The sequence below is a fragment of the Aquarana catesbeiana genome, linkage group LG03, assembly GCF_042186555.1.
Source record: "Aquarana catesbeiana isolate 2022-GZ linkage group LG03, ASM4218655v1, whole genome shotgun sequence".
Lineage (NCBI taxonomy): Eukaryota > Metazoa > Chordata > Amphibia > Anura > Ranidae > Aquarana > Aquarana catesbeiana.
In genome coordinates this window covers 8968057-8988914 of record NC_133326.1, presented here as the reverse complement: position 1 = coordinate 8988914, position 20858 = coordinate 8968057, and the positions used below count along the sequence as shown (strand labels likewise).

At 49.3% G+C, this 20858-nt stretch overlaps 1 protein-coding gene across 1 annotated transcript in view; it reads right to left on the bottom strand.

Moving 5' to 3' along the window:
* Positions 1-20858, bottom strand: part of MTHFS (methenyltetrahydrofolate synthetase) — a 33726-nt gene that overhangs the window by 7301 nt on the left and 5567 nt on the right. The window contains exon 2 of the mRNA XM_073618245.1: positions 9347-9608. Within this exon, the coding sequence (XP_073474346.1) occupies positions 9347-9608 (262 nt within the window). The remainder of the gene's footprint in view (positions 1-9346; positions 9609-20858) is intronic.

The following is a 20858-nucleotide window of genomic DNA, read 5'->3' as shown; positions in this document are numbered from 1 at the left end:
CTGCATCAAATAGTGAGTGTGGTCAGATAACACTAACAGTGGAAGGGGCAATAAATACCAGGAGTGCATTATGTACAGAATGCAGAGTTTCGGGGGTGGGGGTGTTACTGAGCGCAGAGTTTCGGGGGGGGGGGGTGTTACAGAGTGCAGGGTTTCGGGGGGGGGGTGTTACAGAGTGCAGAGTTTCAGGGGGGTGTTACAGAGTGCAGAGTTTCGGGGGGGGTGGGTGTTACAGAGTGCAGAGTTTCGGGGGTGGGGGTGTTACAGAGTGCAGAGTTTCGGGGGTGGGGGTGTTACAGAGTGCAGAGTTTCGGGGGGGGTGTTACTGAGCGCAGAGTTTCGGGGGGGGGGGGTGTTACAGAGTGCAGGGTTTCGGGGGGGGGGTGTTACAGAGTGCAGAGTTTCGGGGGGGTGTGTTACAGAGTGCAGAGTTTCGGGGGTGGGGGTGTTACAGAGTGCAGAGTTTCGGGGGGGGGTGTTACAGGGTGCAGAGTTTCGGGGGGGGTGTTACAGAGTGCAGGGTTTCGGGGGGGGGGGGGTTGGTGTTACAGAGTGCAGAGTTTCAGGGGGGGTGTTACAGAGTGCAGAGTTTTGGGGGGGGTGTTACAGAGTGCAGAGTTTCGGGGGTGGGGGTGTTACAGAGTGCAGAGTTTCGGGGGGGGGGGGGTGTTACAGAGTGCAGAGTTTCGGGGGTGGGGGTGTTACAGAGTGCAGGGTTTCGGGGGGGGGGGGGGGTGTTACAGAGTGCAGAGTTTCGGGGGGGTGTTACAGAGTGCAGAGTTTCGGGGGGGGGGGTGTTACAGAGTGCAGAGTTTCGGGGGGGGGGGGTGTTACACAGTGCAGAGTTTTGGGGGTGGGGGTGTTACAGAGTGCAGAGTTTTGGGGGGGTGTTACAGAGTGTAGAGTTTTGGGGGGGTGTTACAGAGTGGAGTTTCGGGGGGGTGTTACAGAGTGCAGAGTTTCGGGGGGGGGTGTTACAGAGTGCAGAGTTTTGGGGGTGTTACAGAGTGCAGAGTTTCGGAATTGGTGTTACAGAATGCAGAGTTTCGGGGGGGTGTTACAGGGTGCAGAGTTTCGGGGGGGTGTTACAGAGTGCAGGGTTTCGGGGGGGGGGGGGGGTTGGTGTTACAGAGTGCAGAGTTTCAGGGGGGGGTGTTACAGAGTGCAGAGTTTTGGGGGGGGTGTTACAGAGTGCAGAGTTTCGGGGGTGGGGGTGTTACAGAGTGCAGAGTTTCGGGGGGGGGGGGGGGTGTTACAGAGTGCAGAGTTTCGGGGGGGGGGGGGGTGTTACAGAGTGCAGGGTTTCGGGGGGGGGGTTGGTGTTACAGAGCGCAGAGTTTCGGGGGGGGTGTTACAGAGTGCAGAGTTTCGGGGGTTGGTGTTACAGAGTGCAGAGTTTCGGGGGGGGTGTTACAGAGTGCAGGGTTTCGGGGGGGGGGGGTTGGTGTTACAGAGTGCAGAGTTTTGGGGGTGGGGGTGTTACAGAGTGCAGAGTTTCGGGGGGTCTGTTACAGAGTGCAGAGTTTCGGGGGGTCGTTACAGAGTGCAGAGTTTCGGGGGGGTGTTACAGAGTGCAGAGTTTCGGGGGGGTTGGTGTTACAGAGTGCAGAGTTTCGGGGGGGGGTGTTACAGAGTGCAGGGTTTCGGGGGGGGGGTTGGTGTTACAGAGTGCAGAGTTTCGGGGGGGGGGGGTGTTACAGAGTGCAGGGTTTCGGGGGGGGGGTGTTACAGAGTGCAGAGTTTCAGGGGGGTGGGGGTGTTACAGAGTGCAGAGTTTCGGGGGGGGTGTTGTGTTACAGAGTGCAGGGTTTCGGGGGGGTTGGTGTTACAGAGTGCAGAGTTTCGGGGGGGGTGTTGTGTTACAGAGTGCAGGGTTTCGGGGGGGTTGGTGTTACAGAGTGCAGAGTTTCGGGGGGGGGGGTGTTGTGTTACAGAGTGCAGGGTTTCGGGGGGGGGGGGGGTTGGTGTTACAGAGTGCAGAGTTTCAGGGGGGTGGGGGTGTTACAGAGTGCAGAGTTTCGGGGGGGGGTGTTACAGAGTGCAGAGTTTCGGGGGGGGGGGGTGTTACAGAGTGCAGGGTTTCGGGGGGGGGGGGGGGTTGGTGTTACAGAGTGCAGAGTTTCAGGGGGGGGTGTTACAGAGTGCAGAGTTTTGGGGGGGGTGTTACAGAGTGCAGAGTTTCGGGGGTGGGGGTGTTACAGAGTGCAGAGTTTCGGGGGGGGGGGGGTGTTACAGAGTGCAGAGTTTCGGGGGGGGGTGTTACAGAGTGCAGGGTTTCGGGGGGGGGTTGGTGTTACAGAGCGCAGAGTTTCGGGGGGGGTGTTACAGAGTGCAGAGTTTCGGGGGTTGGTGTTACAGAGTGCAGAGTTTCGGGGGGGGTGTTACAGAGTGCAGGGTTTCGGGGGGGGGGGTTGGTGTTACAGAGTGCAGAGTTTTGGGGGTGGGGGTGTTACAGAGTGCAGAGTTTCGGGGGGTCTGTTACAGAGTGCAGAGTTTCGGGGGGTCGTTACAGAGTGCAGAGTTTCGGGGGGGTGTTACAGAGTGCAGAGTTTCGGGGGGGTTGGTGTTACAGAGTGCAGAGTTTCGGGAGGGGGGTGTTACAGAGTGCAGGGTTTCGGGGGGGGGGTTGGTGTTACAGAGTGCAGAGTTTCGGGGGGGGGGTGTTACAGAGTGCAGGGTTTCGGGGGGGGGGTGTTACAGAGTGCAGAGTTTCAGGGGGGTGGGGGTGTTACAGAGTGCAGAGTTTCGGGGGGGGTGTTGTGTTACAGAGTGCAGGGTTTCGGGGGGGGTGTTGTGTTACAGAGTGCAGGGTTTCGGGGGGGTTGGTGTTACAGAGTGCAGAGTTTCGGGGGGGGGTGTTGTGTTACAGAGTGCAGGGTTTCGGGGGGGTTGGTGTTACAGAGTGCAGAGTTTCGGGGGGGGGGTGTTGTGTTACAGAGTGCAGGGTTTCGGGGGGGGGGGGGGGTTGGTGTTACAGAGTGCAGAGTTTCAGGGGGGTGGGGGTGTTACAGAGTGCAGAGTTTCGGGGGGGGGGGTGTTACAGAGTGCAGAGTTTCGGGGGGGGGGGTGTTACAACAGAGTGCAGAGTTTCGGGGGGGGGTGTTGTGTTACAGAGTGCAGGGTTTCGGGGGGGTTGGTGTTACAGAGTGCAGGGTTTCGGGGGGGTTGGTGTTACAGAGTGCTGAGTTTCGGGGGGGGGTGTTACAGAGTGCAGGGTTCAGCTTTGTTCCACAACTGGTCACCTCTGCATCCCCTATCCTGCTCACTTTCACCCTCTTCTTCAACTTTGACCTCTGCATGCAACCCCCCCTTCCACTGTCTCCATCTTCTCCTTCCTTCCTTAAAAGCTCCGGAATCTTCTGCTTGTCTTACTTGTGTTGGTGTATTCAGCTGAAGCACCCAGCCGGCTCTAGTACCTCCCCACACACTGTAGGTGGCTCTGCCGCTCTCACTTGCAGGGGGGATCATTCAGTTGGGGTGTTGGGATCTGCACCTGCATTTCCCTGGTCCCCCCATCCTGCACTCAGTGGCAGTCGGCTCAGGAGATCAGATCTGTGGAAGCCGTTGTGGAAGCTTTCACTTGTAAACACAGAAGCCAGACAAGCGGTAGTGGTGATCAGGGAGCAGAGGGCCTGAGCCAGAGGTGGTGGAACTGAGTTCCTCCAAGTTCCAGCTGAAAAAAAAACCCCCTTCCCGCCCAGGCCAAATTTGCACTTTGAATGACAATTGCGCAGTCATACAACACTGTACTCATAGGACATTTTTACAATTTTGTTTCACACAAATAGGAGCTTTCTTTTGGTGGTATTTAATCACCACTGGGGGGGGGGGGGGGTTATTTTTTGCTAAACAAATGAAAAGAGACCAAAACTTTAGAAAAATATACAAAAAAAAATGTTTTTCTAAGTTTTGGTTATCAAATTTTGCAAATAAATAATTTTTCTTCTTCACTAATGGGCACTGATGAGTTTGCACTGATGAGGTTGCATTGATTAGGCTACACTGATGGGCACTGATGAGGCTGCACTGATGAGGTTGCACTGATGGGCATTGATAAGGCTACACTGAAGGGCACTGATGAGGAGGCACTGATGGGCACTGATGAGGCTGCACTGATGAGGTTGCACTGATGGGCACTCATAAGGCTACACTGATGGGCACTGATGAGGCTACACTGATGGGCACTGAAGAAGCTGCACTGATGAGGTTGCACTGATGGGCACTCATAAGGCTACACTGAAGGGCACTGATGAGGAGGCACTGATGGGCACTGATGAGGTTGCACTGATGGGCATTGATAAGGCTACACTAATGGGCACTGATGAGGCTACACTGATGGGCACTGATGAGGCGGCACTGATGAGGCAGCACCGATGGGCACTGATGAGGAGGCACTGATGGGCACTGATGAGGCTACACAGATGGGCACTGATGAAGCTGCACTGATGAGGTTGCACTGATGTACACTGATAAGGCAACACTGATGGGCACTGATGAGGAGGCACTGATGGGCACTGATGAGGCTGCACTGATGAGATTGCACTTATGGGCACTGATGAGGCTATACTGATGGGCACTGATGAAGCTGCACTGATAAGGTTGCACTGATGAGGAGGCACTGATGGGCACTGATGAGGCTGCACTGATGAGGTTGCACTGATGGGCATTGATAAGGCTACACTGATGGGCACTGATAGGGCTACACTGATGGGCACTGATGAGGCTACACTGATGGGCACTGATGAAGCTGCACTGATAAGGTTGCACTGATGAGGAGGCACTGATGGGCACTGATGAGGTTGCACTGATGGGCATTGATAAGGCTACACAGATGGGCACTGATGAGGCTACACTGATGGGCACTGATGAGGCTACACTGATGGGCACTGATGAGGCTACACTGATGGGCACTGATGAGGCTGCACTGATGGGCACTGATGAGGCTACACTGATGGGCACTGATGAGGCTGCACTGATGGGCACTGATGAGGCTGCACTGATGGGCACTGATGAGGCTACACTGATGGGCACTGATGAGGCTACACTGATGGGCACTGATGAGGCTACACTGATGGGCACTGATGGGCACTGATGAGGAGGCACTGATGGGCACTGATGAGACTGCACTGATGGGCACTGATGAGGCTTGTCAGGGCTGGGCTCACCCATTCCTTCTCTTCTCTGAGCTGGCCGCTCAGCTGTCGGCTAATTGCCAGCTCTCATCTCTCCACACTTACTCAGCTGTTGATGATATCCTGCTCGTCAGTCCTGCCTTACTTAAAGTGGAGTTCCACCCACTTTTACAACTCTTCAGCATCCCTCACTAAACTGCGCACTGTAAACGAATTGGATATTTAAAAAAAAAATTTTCTCAGCACCTACTGTATATCTGCTGTATTCATTTTTCACTTCCTCCTCCCTGGCCGCGGCCCATCGCATCATTTCCTGTTTGCAATGCCTTCTGGGAAGGGGGGGCAACTTCCTCTGACACTGCCGTTGCTATGGAAACCTGACCTGAAACCTATTACACTGCTTGTGCTGCACTGAGCATGTGCGAGATCTGCGAGGATGAGATCCAGGAAGAAATACAGTCTGGCTTCAGATGCCCACACTTAAGATGGCCACGGCCTGCTATAAGTTTATAAAATAACAAACTACTGCTATAAACTAACAAAACAGACCTTAGTTTACAGACTAACTTTACTAGAATACATTAGGCTTGTGTATTATAGGGGTATTTTTATTTAAAAAGTATAATTTCAGCCTGAACACCACTTTAAGCCATCCAGTCCAGAGGAGCTCTGCCTTCGCCTTTGTCACATCACAAGAAACTCCTGCGTTCCTGTTTAAAGACTTGCTTTGCTGACATCCCCTTCTGGCTACAGATCCTGCTTGCTGTTCCACTACTTTGATCCCTGACTCCTGGCTTGGCTGACTATCCCTTCCGGTTACTGAACTTTGGCTATGTTTTAACTATGTTTGTTCTTTTTACTTTTATTATTAAACAAGTGTGATTTAAGTGTACTTCTGTCTCGGTCCGATTTCATGGTTTCTGACAAGGCTGCATTGATGGGTACTGAAGAGGTTGCACTGATAAGGCTACACTGATGGGCACTGATGAGGAGGCACTGATGAGGCTGCACTGATTAGGAGGCACTGATGAGGAGGCACTGATGAGGCTGCACTGATTAGGAGGCACTGATTTATTTATTTATTTATTTATTTCAGGTACTTATATAGCGCCGTCAATTTACGCAGCGCTTTACATATACATTGTACATTCACATCAGTCCCTACACCCTCAAAGCTGATGAGGCTGCACTGATGAGGAGGCACCGACGAGGCTGCACTGATGGGCAGCACCATGGCCACTGCTAAGGCAGCGCAGCCAGCCTTCCTGTACCAGGCACAAGCCCCATGAGTTCAAAAGGGGGACTTATTGCCGCGAGCTCCGTGTGATTGTGGCTCCTGCGGCCTCGATGTTCGCGGGAATACCCGCGATCGTCTCACGGAGAGGAAGAACGGGGAGATGCTGATGTAAACGAGCATTCCCCTGTTCTGCCTAGTGACAGGACACTGATCTCTGCTCCCTGTAATCGGACGCTATGATCAGTGATGTGTCACACATAGCCCATCCCCCCCACAGTTAGAATCACTCCCTAGGACACACGTAACCCCTGAAGCGCCCCCTCCTGGTTAACCCCTTCACTGCCATTCACATTTACACAGTAATCAATGCATTTTTAAGCGCACTGATCGCTGTATAAATGTGAATGGTCCCAAAATAGCGCCAAAAGTGTCCGATCTGTCCGCCATAATGTCGCAGTCATGATAAAAATCGCTGATCGCCGCACTTTACTAGTAAAAAAAATAAAATAAAAAAAATGCCATAAAACTATACCCTATTTTGTAGATGCTATAATTTTTGCGCAAACCAATCAATAAACGCTTATTGCGATTTTTTTTTTACCAAAAATATGTAGAAGAATACATATCGGCCTAAACTGAGGAAAAAAATTTTTTTTTATGTATTTTTTTGGGGATATTTATTATAGCAAAAAGTAAAAAATAATGCGTTTTTTTCAAAATTGTCGCTCTTTTTTTGTTTATCGCGCAAAAAATAAAAACCGCAGAGGTGATCAAATACCACCAAAAAAAAAAGCTCTATTTGTGGGGAAAAAACAAGGACGTCAATTTTGTTTGGGAGCAACGTCGCACGACCGCGCAATTGTCAGTTAAAGCGACGCAGTGCCAAGTCGCAAAAAGTGCTCTGGTCTTTGGCCAGCCAAATGGATCCGGGGCTTAAGTGGTTATTAAGTGATTGAACAGTACTGACTGGCAAGTTTAAGGCTTTGGTTATGTTTTTATGTCTTTTTCCATCTTTCTAAAGTTCCGTTACCTTGTTATGCAAGTCTTTTGATAGTTCTTTTCTGCTCCTCATGGCTCAGTGTATAGTCTGCTCAGTGCATCTGAATGAGAGCTAACAAACTCATTGACTATTTATACAGAGACACTAAATGCAGTTTAAAAAGCCACAGACGTGGGAAATGAACATTTAATTGGCATTGTAACCTGTGTGTGTGTCACCTTCTGTGTCTGTACCAAGGCCAAACATTACATGGGGGGGACGGACTTTTCATCAGGGACATTTGGGTGATTTCTGTTATCATTAAGATTTAAAAAGGAGCCCAACAACTATGTGATAATAAATGGCTTCATATTATCTCTATTCTTAAATAAAAGACAGGTTTTTTTTTTTGGCATGATCAGTCATAATTTCACTATCAATGCCAAAATGTCACCATATCTGCCAGGGTATGCAAACTTTTCAGCACAACTGCATCCACACCTGGAATTCTTCTTTAAGCAGACATACCGTATATACTCGAGTATAAGCCGACCCGAATATAAGCCGAGGCACCTAATTTTACCACAAAAAACTGGGAAAACTTATTGACTCGAGTATAAGCCTAGGGTGAGAAATGCGCAGCTACTGTACGTGGAAAAAGAGGGTCAACAATGCCCATCTCCATGCCTCACTGTGCCCATTTGCAGCCTCACTGTGCCCATTTGCAGCCATAGGTCCCCCGAACTTCAAACTCCGTAGTTAAGGGTTCCTGAATGCCCCCCTAGCTGCAGCCAAAATTTGGGGTCTCTGGACCCAAAGGGTCCTGAAATGACATTGCTGCAGATGGACACAGTTGACCGACTTTGGGGCCTCGTTTCTTGAAGCCACTAGGTGCTAGGAACTAGCACTACAACATATTCAAAGCTAGGGTTCCTAGCACCAAGTGGCCCCGAGATACGGGGCCCCAAAGTCGGTTCGGAAAATGTCAAGCACTTTTCTGCAGCAGAGAATGACATTTTCCGAACTGATTTTGGGGCCCCGTTTCTCGGGGCCACTTGGTGCTAGGAACATATTGGATATATTGTAGTGCTAGTTCCACTGGGTTTGCACAACAAATTTGGGGTTCCTAGCACCAAGTGGCCCCGAGATACGGGGCCCCAAAGTCGGTTTGGAAAATGTCAAGCACTTTTCTGCAGCAGAGAATGACATTTTCCGAACCGATTTTGGGGCCCCGTTTCTCATGGTTACTTTGTGCTAAGAACCCCAAATTTCTTGTGCAAACCCAGTGGAACTAGCACTACAACATATCCACTGGGTTTGCACAACAAATTTGGGGTTCCTAGCACCAAGTGGCCCCCGAGAAACGGGGCCCCAAAATCGGTTCGGAAAATGCCCCCCTCGGCTTAAACTCGAGTCAAGCACTTTTCTGCAGCAGAGAATGACATTTTCCAAACCGACTTTGGGGCCCCATATCTCGGGGGCCACTTGGTGCTAGGAACCCCAAATTTGTTGTGCAAACCCAGTGGATATGTTGTAGTGCTAGTTCCACTGGGTTTGCACAACAAATTTGGGGTTCCTAGCACCAAGTGGCCCTGAGATACGAGGCCCCAAAGTCGGTTTGGAAAATGTCAAGCACTTTTCTGCAGCAGAGAATGACATTTTCCGAACCGATTTTGGGGCCCCGTTTCTCATGGTTACTTTGTGCTAGGAACCCCAAATTTCTTGTGCAAACCCAGTGGAACTAGCACTATACCATATCCAAAGCTGGGGTTCCTAGCACCAAGTGGCCCCGAGAAACGGGGCCCCAAATTCGGTTCGGAAAATGTCATTCTCTGCTGCAGAAAAGTGCTTGGCTCGAGTATAAGCCGAGGGGGGGCATTTTCAGCACAAAAAAAAGAAAAACTCGGCTTATACTCGAGTATATACGGTATTACTGCACATTAATGGAACATGAAAGGTTCATTTAGACTTAGATGTTCACAGAGACATCTCGCTCACCCGAGGACAAAGCTTCCTCCCGGCACTCTCCCTCCCCGGGCTGGCGGATGTTCCAGGTTGTTACCGGCAAGTTCTGAATCTCCTCCACCGAGCTCAGCCTCACCATGTCCATGTGATTGCTGCCACGCTGGTACCGTGGAATGAAGCAGGCTTTCCCTTGCCTGAAGAGGTCGTGTAGGATGTCCCCGGTCTGGATCTCATCCGGCATGTTCAGGAACACAGCGATGCGCTGAGCGGCCCGGTAACGGTCGTGAGACAGCAACTGCAAGGACATTTTCATCATCAGATTTGGAGGACACCGATAATATGTTTTCACGTGGTGCAGAAACAAATACAAAAGAATCAATATTTTCTCTAGCCGGGACCTTGTGGTGACCGGCGTCTTACTTTGCTCTTTGTAAGCAGTTCGGCTGAGCTGCTCCAGTAACAGATTTACAAGATTTTAGTAATAAGAATGATATCATTAGCAGTAATCAGCATGGATTCATGAAGAATCGTTCTTGCCAAACCAATCTATTAACCTTCTATGAGGAGGTGAGTTGCCATCTAGATCAGGTGTCTCCAAACTTTTCAAACAAAGGGCCAGTCTACTGTCCTTCAGACTTTAGGAGGGACAGATTGTGGCCAGCGGGGGTAAAAAATGCCCCAAGCCCAACATTAGTGAGAATAAATATGGCCTCAGGGTTGGCGGTCAGTAGGAGGAGTAGTATCCCATCATTGGTATCAGTGGAAGACATAGTGCCCCATTGCTGGTGTCAGTGACCCAAGGGCCGGATAAAGGCTAGCGAAGGGCCACATCTGGCCCACAGGCCGCAGTTTGGAGACCCCTGATCTAGATAAAGGAAGGCCCGTAGACGTGGTGTATCGGGATTTTGCAAAAGCATTTGACACAGTTCCCCATAAATGTTTACTGTACAAAATAAGGTCTGTTGGCATGGACCATAGGGAGAGTACATGGATTGAAAACTGGCTACAAGGGCGAGTTCAGAGGGTGGTGATAAATGGGGAGTACTCAGAATGGTCAGGGGTGGGTAGTGGGGTCCTCCAGGGTTCTGTGCTGGGACTAATCCTGTTTATTTTGTTCATAAACGACCTGGAGGATGGGGTAAACAGTTCAATCTCTGTATTTGCAGACGATACTAAGCTAAGCAGGGCAATAACTTCTCCGCAGGATGTGGAAACCTTGCAAGAAGATCTGAACAAATTAATGGGGTGGTCAACTACATGGCAAATGAGGTTTAATGTAGAAAAATGTAAAATAATGCATTTGGGTGGCAAAAATCTGAATGCAATCTATACACTGGGGGGAGAACCTCTGGGGGAATCTAGGATGAAAAAGGACCTGGGGGTCCTAGTAGATGATAGGCTCAGCAATGCCAAGCTGCTGCTAATGAAGCAAACAGAATATTGGCATTAAAAAGGGGATCAACTCCAGAGATAAAACGATAATTCTCCCGCTCTACAAGACTCTGGTCCGGCCGCACCTGGAGTATGCTGTCCAGTTCTGGGCACCAGTCCTCAGGAAGGATGTACTGGAAATGGAGCGAGTACAAAGAAGGGCAACAAAGCTAATAAAGGGTCTGGAGGATCTTAGTTATGAGGAAAGGTTGCGAGCACTGAACTTATTCTCTCTGGAGAAGAGACGCTTGAGAGGGGAAATGATTTCAGTATACAAATACCGGACTGGTGACCCCACAATAGGGAGAAAACTTTTCTGCGGAAGGGAGTTTAACAAGACTCGTGGGCACTCATTAAAATTAGAAGAAAAGAGGTTTAACCTTAAACTACGTAGAGGGTTCTTTACTGTAAGAGCGGCAAGGATGTGGAATTCCCTTCCACAGGCGGTGGTCTCAGCGGGGAGCATCGATAGTTTCAAGAAACTATTAGAAAAGCACCTGAATGACCGCAACATACAGGGATATACAATGTAATACTGACATATAATCACCCCCCCAGGTCCATACTGGGCCCTTGGGTCTAATATGGATTCGGAAGAGACCCTGACCCCCCCCCCCCCCCCAATTTAAAAAAAAAATGGCGTGGGGGTCCCCCCCCCCCCAAAATCCATACCAGACCCTTATCCGAGCATGCCGCCCGGCAGGTCAGGAAAGGGAGATGACGAGCAAGCGCCCCCCCTCCTGAACCATACCAGGCCGCATACCCTCAACATGAGGAATGGGTGCTTTGGGGCGGGGGGGCTTTGCCCCTCCCCCACCCCAAAGCACCTTGCCCCCATGTTGATGGGGACAAGGGCCTCTTCCCAACAACCCTTGCCCAGTGGTTGTCGAGGTCTGCGGGCGGGGGACTTATCGGAATTTGGAAGCCCCCTTTAATAAGGGGGCCCCCAAATCCCGCCCCCCCCATGTGAATGAGTATAGGGTACATTGTACCCCTACCCATTCACCAAAAAAAAAGTAGTGTAGTGTTAAAAAATACAGTAGACGGTTATTGACAAGTATTTTATGAAAAATATCTTCTTCTTCCCCGCTTCTTCCTCCATCCTCCGGGCTTCTCTTTCTCCCGCTTCTTTCTTCTTTGTCCGGTGTTCTTCTTCCTCTGCCGTCGCCGACCCTCCTCCGATGCTGCGTCCCGCTGATCTGTCCGCACCGGTGTCAAGCATTTCTTAGATAACGATGGGGTGCGTTGTCATTGGATTGCGTCATCTGGGGCCCCGTCCCCTTGTGCCGTCACCACCGGGGGCATGGTGGGTCTGTGACGCCACAAGGTGGCGGGGCCTCTGGATGACGTAATCCGATTGCCACACCCCCATCGTTATCTAAGAAATGCTTGACACCGGCGTGGACAGATCGGCAGGACGCAGCATCAGGGGAGGGTCGGCGGCGGCAGAGGAAGAAGAACACCGGACAAAGAAGAAAGAAGAAGAACGGAAGAAGAAGAAGCAGGAGAAGCAGAAGCCCGGCGGATGAAGATGCGGGAGAAGATGGAGGAAGAAGAAGATATTTTTAATAAAAGACTGTCTACTGTATTTTTTAACAATACACTACTTTTTTTTGGTGAATGGGTAGGGGTACAATGTACCCCATACTCATTCACATAGGTGGGGCGGGATCTAGGGGCCCCCTTGTTAAAGGGGGCTTCCAGATTCCGATAAGCCGCCCACCCGCAGACCCCAACAACCACCGGGCCAGGGTTGTCGGGAAGAGGCCCTTGTCCCCCATCAACATGGGGAAGCCCGCTGACAGCTGATGACTCATCGGTTGTTAAGGACGCAGCAGCCGGCTTTCCGGCCCCCTCCTTAGCAACCAGCTATATACAGTGTAAAAAACAAAACAAAAACGCAAAACGCTGTAAAATCGTGGTAAAAAAAACGCGTGTCCAAAAACGCACCAAGCACCGCAAAAAGCACTGCAGAAACACTCAAAAGCAACATGCATAGATAGTTCACATCTGTGCATTTTATGGAAAGGGCCAGGGGACTTTTTTTTCTGGTTTTTGGTTCCATAGACTTCAATGGATCAAAAATTTGTATTGAAAAACGCAAAATGCACCTGGAATATGCAAACTGCAACCTGCATAGGTGTGAACCAGGCCTAATTTCTCCAGATGAAGGGAGCGGTCCCTTCAGGTATCACACAAGAACGTCATTGCAAGGAAAGCACGCATGGTGGTGAGTAAACGCACAGCAATGCCTCTTTGTGCGCCCCCAATGACAACACCTATCCATCCATAGAATAGAGTTTTGCCGAACAACATCCCCCTCCCCCCCGGTTCAGTTTGCGTCAGGACTCGCCATTGAAGTCTATAAGGCCCCCATTTTGAAGGCTTATATGCAAGTTATCGGCCATAAAAATGGTATGGGGGCCCTGGTACTGCGCTGGGGTACATGTATCAATGCAAACTTTTTTTTTTTTTTTTTTTCTTAAAACAATCGTTTTTATAGAAGCAGTGATTTAATGATGCTTAAAGCGAAGCAAAAAAAAAAAATGAAAAAATTCCATGAACCACTTCAGCCTCGGAGGGATTTACCCCCTTAATGACTAGGGCCATTTTTTGGCGATACGGCACTGCGTCGCTTTAACTGCCAATTGCGCGGTCATGCGACGTTGTACGCAAACAAAATACATTTTTTTCCCCACAAATAGATCTTTCTTTTGGTGGTATTTGATCAGCTCTGCGGTTTTTATTTTTTGCGCTATAAACAAAAAAAAGAGCGACAATTTTGAAAAAAATGTTTTACTTTCTGCTATAATACATGTCCAGAATAAAATAAAATAAAAAAACTAATTTATTCATCAGTTTAGGCCAATATATATTTTTTTAAAAATGTATCGTAACTTTGGGATAGATTTAGGGACTTTCATTTATTTATTATTGTTTTTACTGGTAATGGCGGCGATCTGCGATTTTTATCGGGACTGTAACATTGCGGCGGACAAATCTAACCCCAAATTATTATTATACAGGATTTATATAGAAAAATTACACTTTTTGGGGACCAGTGACATTATTGAGCTATAAACAAAAAAAGAGCGACAATTTTGAAGAAATTAAAAAAAAAAAAAAAAAAAAACTATATTTTTTACTTTTTGCTATAATAAATATCCAAAAAAAAAACAAAATTAAAAAAAAAAAAACAAATTTCTTCATCAGTTTGAGCCGATATGTATTCTGCTACATATTTTTGGTAAAAATGATCGCAATAAGCGTACTGATTGGTTTCGCGCAAAAGTTATAGCGTTTACCAAAATAAGGGATAGATTTATGGCATTCTTTTTTTTTTTTTTTTACTAGTAATGGCGGTGATCAGCGATTTTTTTACCGGGACATTGCGGTGGACAGATCGGACACTTTTTTGGGACCAGTGACATTTATACAGCGATCAGAGCTAAAAATAGCCACTGAATACTGTGTAAATGTCACTGGCAGGGAAGAGGTTAACACTAGGGGGCGATCAAGGGGTTAAATGTGTTCTCTACGGAGGTGTTTTCTAACTGTGGGGGCAAAAAAAGGGGTCCACTACCCCCACCTATGACTGGCCATAACGGTAAGCAGCATTGGAGGGCAAATAGATATAAATAAGACCAAGGAAAAATTCCAAGCTTATTTACTGACCAGCAAGGCACCCTGGTATCTGTAGTTCCTATCACTGACTGATGAGTGACTCCACAGTGGAAGCGCATGCATTCTTATGAGTAAGTTGAGGGCATGTGGACTGAAGGGAGCCCAACCCTTCTTAAAGGTACAGGCGCACACTGAGCACCCAGCAAATCGCACAATTCCTGCAAAGGTGTCAGTGCGCAGCCTGTGGGGGGAGGGAACTGACTGGAGAAGGAGAGAGATCGCTGTTCCTGATCACTAGGAACAACAGATCTCTCTCTACTCCCCTGTCAGAATGGAGATCTGTTCGATTACATTGACAGATCCTCATTCTGGCTCTCTGAGGAGCGATCGCGGGTGGCAGACGGACATCGCGACCGCCGGCCACGAGCTTTGGCTCTGGCGTCGCGCACGCCCCCCCCTAGCGTTTTTTAAAGCGGCCAATGTACACCTATGGCGATTTGCGCAGCCGTGCCAACCTGCAGAAGTATAATGATGGCGGCCGGTCGGCAAACGGTTAAATATCTTGCCTGAGGGGTCCCCTTAGTCTGCCTGTAAAGTAGCACATCTGTACCATGTATAGAATCTGCTGCAATACTCACCTCCTGTGCAGCCCACTGAGCGCACCGCAAATTCGGGTGTTCGCCGAACAGGCGATGTATGGGACGAACTTTTGCTCGGCTCGAACTGTTCACCCAACTCTACCACAGAGATGATCAAAGCCTGTCATTAAAGCCCCACCCTGGTACCCCGCACCCACAGGATTCCCTCTTTTCTTTACTGAATGACGATGGGCATGAACGAACGAGGACATCAAGTGGTGGAAAGTTATTATTGTGGGGACAGTGCAAGAAAGGAGGTGATATCTGATCTCCCCAGGACTCTGCAGTCACTATATCTGCTCTCCCCAGGACTCTGCATTCACTATATCTGCTCTCCCCAGGACTCTGCAGTCACTATATCTGGTCTCCCCAGGACTCTGCAGTCACTATATCTGCTCTCCCCAGGACTCTGCATTCACTATATCTGATCTCCCCAGGACTCTGCATTCACTATATCTGATCTCCCCAGGAGCCTGCATTCACTATATCTGGTCTCCCCAGGAGCCTGCATTCACTATATCTGATCTCCCCAGGAGCCTGCATTCACTATATCTGCTCTCCCCAGGACTCTGCATTCACTATATCTGGTCTCCCCAGGAGCCTGCATTCACTATATCTGATCTCCCCAGGAGCCTGCATTCACTATATCTGATCTCCCCAGGAGCCTGCATTCACTATATCTGGTCTCCCCAGGACTCTGCATTCACTATATCTGATCTCCCCAGGAGCCTGCATTCACTATATCTGGTCTCCCCAGGAGCCTGCATTCACTATATCTGATCTCCCCAGGAGCCTGCATTCACTATATCTGATCTCCCCAGGACTCTGCATTCACTATATCTGGTCTCCCCAGGACCCTGCATTCACTATATCTGGTCTCCCCAGGAGCCTGCATTCACTATATCTGATCTCCCCAGGAGCCTGCATTCACTATATCTGGTCTCCCCAGGAGCCTGCATTCACTATATCTGATCTCCCCAGGAGCCTGCATTCACTATATCTGATCTCCCCAGGAGCCTGCATTCACTATATCTCATCTCCCCAGGAGCCTGCATTCACTATATCTGATCTCCCCAGGAGCCTGCATTCACTATATCTGATCTCCCCAGGAGCCTGCATTCACTATATCTGATCTCCCCAGGAGCCTGCATTCACTATATCTGATCTCCCCAGGACTCTGCATTCACTATATCTGGTCTCCCCAGGAGCCTGCATTCACTATATCTGATCTCCCCAGGAGCCTGCATTCACTATATCTGATCTCCCCAGGAGCCTGCATTCACTATATCTGGTCTCCCCAGGAGCCTGCATTCACTATATCTGATCTCCCCAGGAGTCTGCATTCACTATATCTGGTCTCCCCAGGACTCTGTATTCACTATATCTGGTCTCCCCGGGAGCCTGCATTCACTATATCTGACCTCCCCAGGAGCCTGCATTCACTATATCTGCTCTCCCCAGGAGCCTGCATTCACTATATCTGGTCTCCCCAGGACTCTGTATTCACTATATCTGGTCTCCCCAGGAGCCTGCATTCACTATATCTGACCTCCCCAGGAGCCTGAATTCACTATATCTGCTCTCCCCAGGAGCCTGCATTCACTATATCTGATCTCCCCAGGACTCTGCATTCACTATATCTGGTCTCCCCAGGACCCTGCATTCACTACATCTGGTCTCCCCAGGAGCCTGCATTCACTATATCTGATCTCCCCAGGACTCTTCATTCACTATATCTGATCTCCCCAGGAGCCTGCATTCACTATATCTGATCTCCCCAGGACTCTGCATTCACTATATCTGATCTCCCCAGGAGCCTGCATTCACTATATCTGATCTCCCCAGGAGCCTGCATTCACTATATCTGATCTCCCCAGGAGCCTGCATTCACTATATCTGATCTCCCCAGGACTCTGCATTCACTATATCTGGTCTCCCCAGGAGCCTGCATTCACTATATCTGATCTCCCCAGGAGCCTGCATTCCCTATATCTGATCTCCCCAGGAGCCTGCATTCACTATATCTGATCTCCCCAGGACTCTGCATTCACTATATCTGCTCTCCCCAGGACTCTGTATTCACTATATCTGGTCTCCCCAGGAGCCTGCATTCACTATATCTGACCTCCCCAGGAGCCTGCATTCACTATATCTGCTCTCCCCAGGAGCCTGCATTCACTATATCTGGTCTCCCCAGGACTCTGTATTCACTATATCTGATCTCCACAGGAGCCTGCATTCACTATATCTGACCTCCCCAGGAGCCTGCATTCACTATATCTGCTCTCCCCAGGAGCCTGCATTCACTATATCTGATCTCCCCAGGAGCCTGCATTCACTATATCTGATCTCCCCAGGACTCTGTATTCACTATATAAGCTCTCCCACAGTACACAGAACATGGAAATGCAATAGTTTTAATAAATATGAACTGCTAAATACCTTTTCTCATCAGCAGCATATAACAGTCTTGTGACTTCTTTCAGTGTCTGGTTAAAGCTTGTAGGAGGAGTTTTTATTCTTCTCTGACTGTCCTATGAGGCTGCAAGACTCCCTCACCCTCTGTTTGGACAGTGTTGATTGGCCCTGTGCTGATCACAAGATCGCAAAAAAAAAAAAAAAAAAAACACTCTAGCAATACACATCAAACTGAGCATGTGCAGAGTGCCTCCAAGGCTCTGTACTATCAGCAGATATATTGGGGACAGTGAAAGAAGGGGAAGATCAGAGAAGACAGGATCAAACAGCCTTTTTACACAATGCAGAGGATTAACCCCTTTGGTTCCACAGTGAGTATAACAAGCATGCTTTACTGCATATCCAGACTGATTTTACGGTTGTGGGTTTAGTAACACTTTAACTTTTTTCAATGTGCTCCAGTCCAGACACGTCATCCTGCAGCTCCGCCAGTGAGCAGCGGCTGCAGGGGAGAGGAGGGAGTGCCGACAACAGCTGGGCCATGGGAGCCCTATGGGTGACATCACAGAAGCCGGAACTGCCAGCTGTTGTCTATATATGTAGACACAGGCAACGCAGCTCAGATCAAACATGTGCCACCAAAGAAAGTGGCTTTCTACGGGGATGCTCGCCAAAAAGAATCAGGAGCGCCGTTGGGAGGACCCGAGAAGAGGAGAATCGGGGCTGCTCTGTGCAAAACCATTACACAGAGCAGGTAAGTATGACATGTTTGTTATTTTAATAAAAAAAAGAATAAAACTCTACAATCACTTTAAGCACCATTTAGCAATTAGGTGTAGGCTGCATGCCGTTCTAGATATTGTTGGTTCAGGCCACAGACTGTTAGGGTAATAAAGTTGCCTATAGCACCGAGTTAATAGTCACCCAATCCAGTCATGACCTTTCCTGCCTTGGCTTGAATAAACACTCCTGTTTACGTCAATGATGGTAGGGAGGGGGGGGGGGGGGCGACAATAATGACCAAGGGAGGTTTTTTTTTTTTTTTTTACCTGTCAGGCTTAAGAAGAAGTATCACTTATTTTACAGTATTCAGTTCCTGATAGGACAGAATTCTGTCTACAATGTAATACTTTGTCCCGTGTTCCTAAGTGCATTGTAGCCCTGGGGGCAATGTGGGACAGGTCGCCCACCCCTTGGTGCATGGCTGCCCGAAACAACAGCTAGCGAGGAGACGGCTGTTATGCTAGCGAGTGGCTGTCTCCAGCTCCCATGCACTTGTCCAATGGATGACATGTCCTCTCCCTGTCTCTGCATTCCTTGTGAAGGTACTTACCTCGGGCAAGTGCTGGAAGCCAGAGGCAGCCACTCGATAGCAAAGCAGCAATCTCCTTGACATGCCCTCTCCCTGTCTTGGCATTCACCATGTAGGTACTTGCCTCGGGCAAGTGCTGGGAACCAGAGACAGCCACTCGCTAGCAAAGGAGCCATCTCCTTCACATGCCCTCTCCTTGTCTTGGCATTCCTCATGTAGGTGCTTTCCTTGGGCAACTGCTGGGAGCCATAAAACAGCCACTCGCTAGCAAAGCAGCCACCTCCTTGACATGCCCTCTCCCTGTCTTGGCATTCACCATGTAGGTACTTGCCTTGGGCAAGTGCTGGGAGCCAAAGACAGCCACTCACTAGAAAAGCAGCCATCTCCTTGACTTGCCCTCTCCCTGTCTTGGCATTCCTCATGTAGGTACTTGCTTGGGCAAGTGCTGTGAGCCAGAGACAACCACTCATTAGCAAAGCAGCCATCTTCTTGACGCGTCCCCTCTCTGTCTTGGCATTCCTCATGTAGGGACTTTCCTTGGGCAAGTGCTGGGAGCCAGGGACAGCCACTCGCTAGCAAATCAGCCATCTCCTTGACATGCCCTCTCCCTATCTTGGCATTCACCATGTAGGTACTTGCCTTCGGCAAGTGCTGTGAGCCAGAGACAACCACTCGTTAGCAAAGCAGCCATCTTCTTGACGCGTCCCCTCTCTGTCTTGGCATTCCTCATGTAGGTACTTGCTTGGGGCAAGTGCTGGGAGCCAGAGAGAGCCACTCGCTAGGAAAGCAGCCATCTCCTTGACATGCCCTCTCCCTATCTTGGCATTCACCATGTAGGTACTTGCTTGGGGCAAGTGCTGGGAGCCACAGACAGCCACTCGCTAGCAAAGCAGTCACCTCCTTGACATGCCCTCTCCCTGTCTTGGCATTCACCATGTAGGTACTTGCCTTGGGCAAGTGCTGGGAGCCAAAGACAGCCACTCGCTAGCAAAGAAGCCATCTCCTTGACTTGCCCTCTCCCTGTCTTGGCATTCCTCATGTAGGTACTTGCTTGGGCAAGTGCTGTGAGCCAGAGACAACCACTCATTAGCAAAGCAGCCATCTTCTTGACGCGTCCCCTCTCTGTCTTGGCATTCCTCATGTAGGGACTTTCCTTGGGCAAGTGCTGGGAGCCAGGGATAGCCACTCGCTAGCAAAGCAGCCATCTCCTTGACATGCCCTCTCCCTATCTTGGCATTCACCATGTAGGGACTTGCCTTCGGCAAGTGCTGTGAGCCAGAGACAACCACTCGTTAGCAAAGCAGCCATCTTCTTGACGCGTCCCCTCTCTGTCTTGGCATTCCTCATGTAGGTACTTGCTTGGGGCAAGTGCTGGGAGCCAGAGAGAGCCACTCGCTAGGAAAGCAGCCATCTCCTTGCTAGCTGTAGTGTTTGGCGCCAGCGTGGAGAGTGGAGTAGGGGACAAGTGTCCTGTCCAACTTCGCAGCTACCATTACAGAGCACCTAGGAAGATGCAACCAAGTACTACATGCACTTTTTTTCATCAGGAACTGAATACTGTCAGAAAAAAAAAGTGATGTGCCTTCCTGAAGTTCTCCCTGAAGAGTGGTCAGTCAGCGGGCCTATACCTCCTCCTATAGATATGAAGCCTCTGTCTGATCCAGCCAAAAAGAAAAATAACCGGATTGGGTGACTATTATCCCGGTGCTATAGGCAACTGTGATCTCCTTGCATTCTATGACCTCAATCAATAATATTTAGAACTGCACAACCCATACTTAATTGCTAAATGGTACTTAAACTTATAACACCAGCCAATTAAATTATACGGACCCATCAATATCCATTAATCTGTAGCGGGCGCAGAAAGAAGAGGATCAATGAGTGAGGATCAATAAACAAAGACAATTACTGCGAGCAAAACCAATTACCTCCCTAAGGAAATCGACATAATCTGAAGAAAGTCGGAGGAGCCAGGTAAGTATATTAGCTTAATAGAATCATAAAACCTGAGTCTTTTTTTTTTTGTACAATAACCCAACAAGTTGTATTTACAGGTCTGTACCGTATATATTATATTATAAAACTAGGAGGGAGGAGTAGAGCTGCACGATTCCGGGAA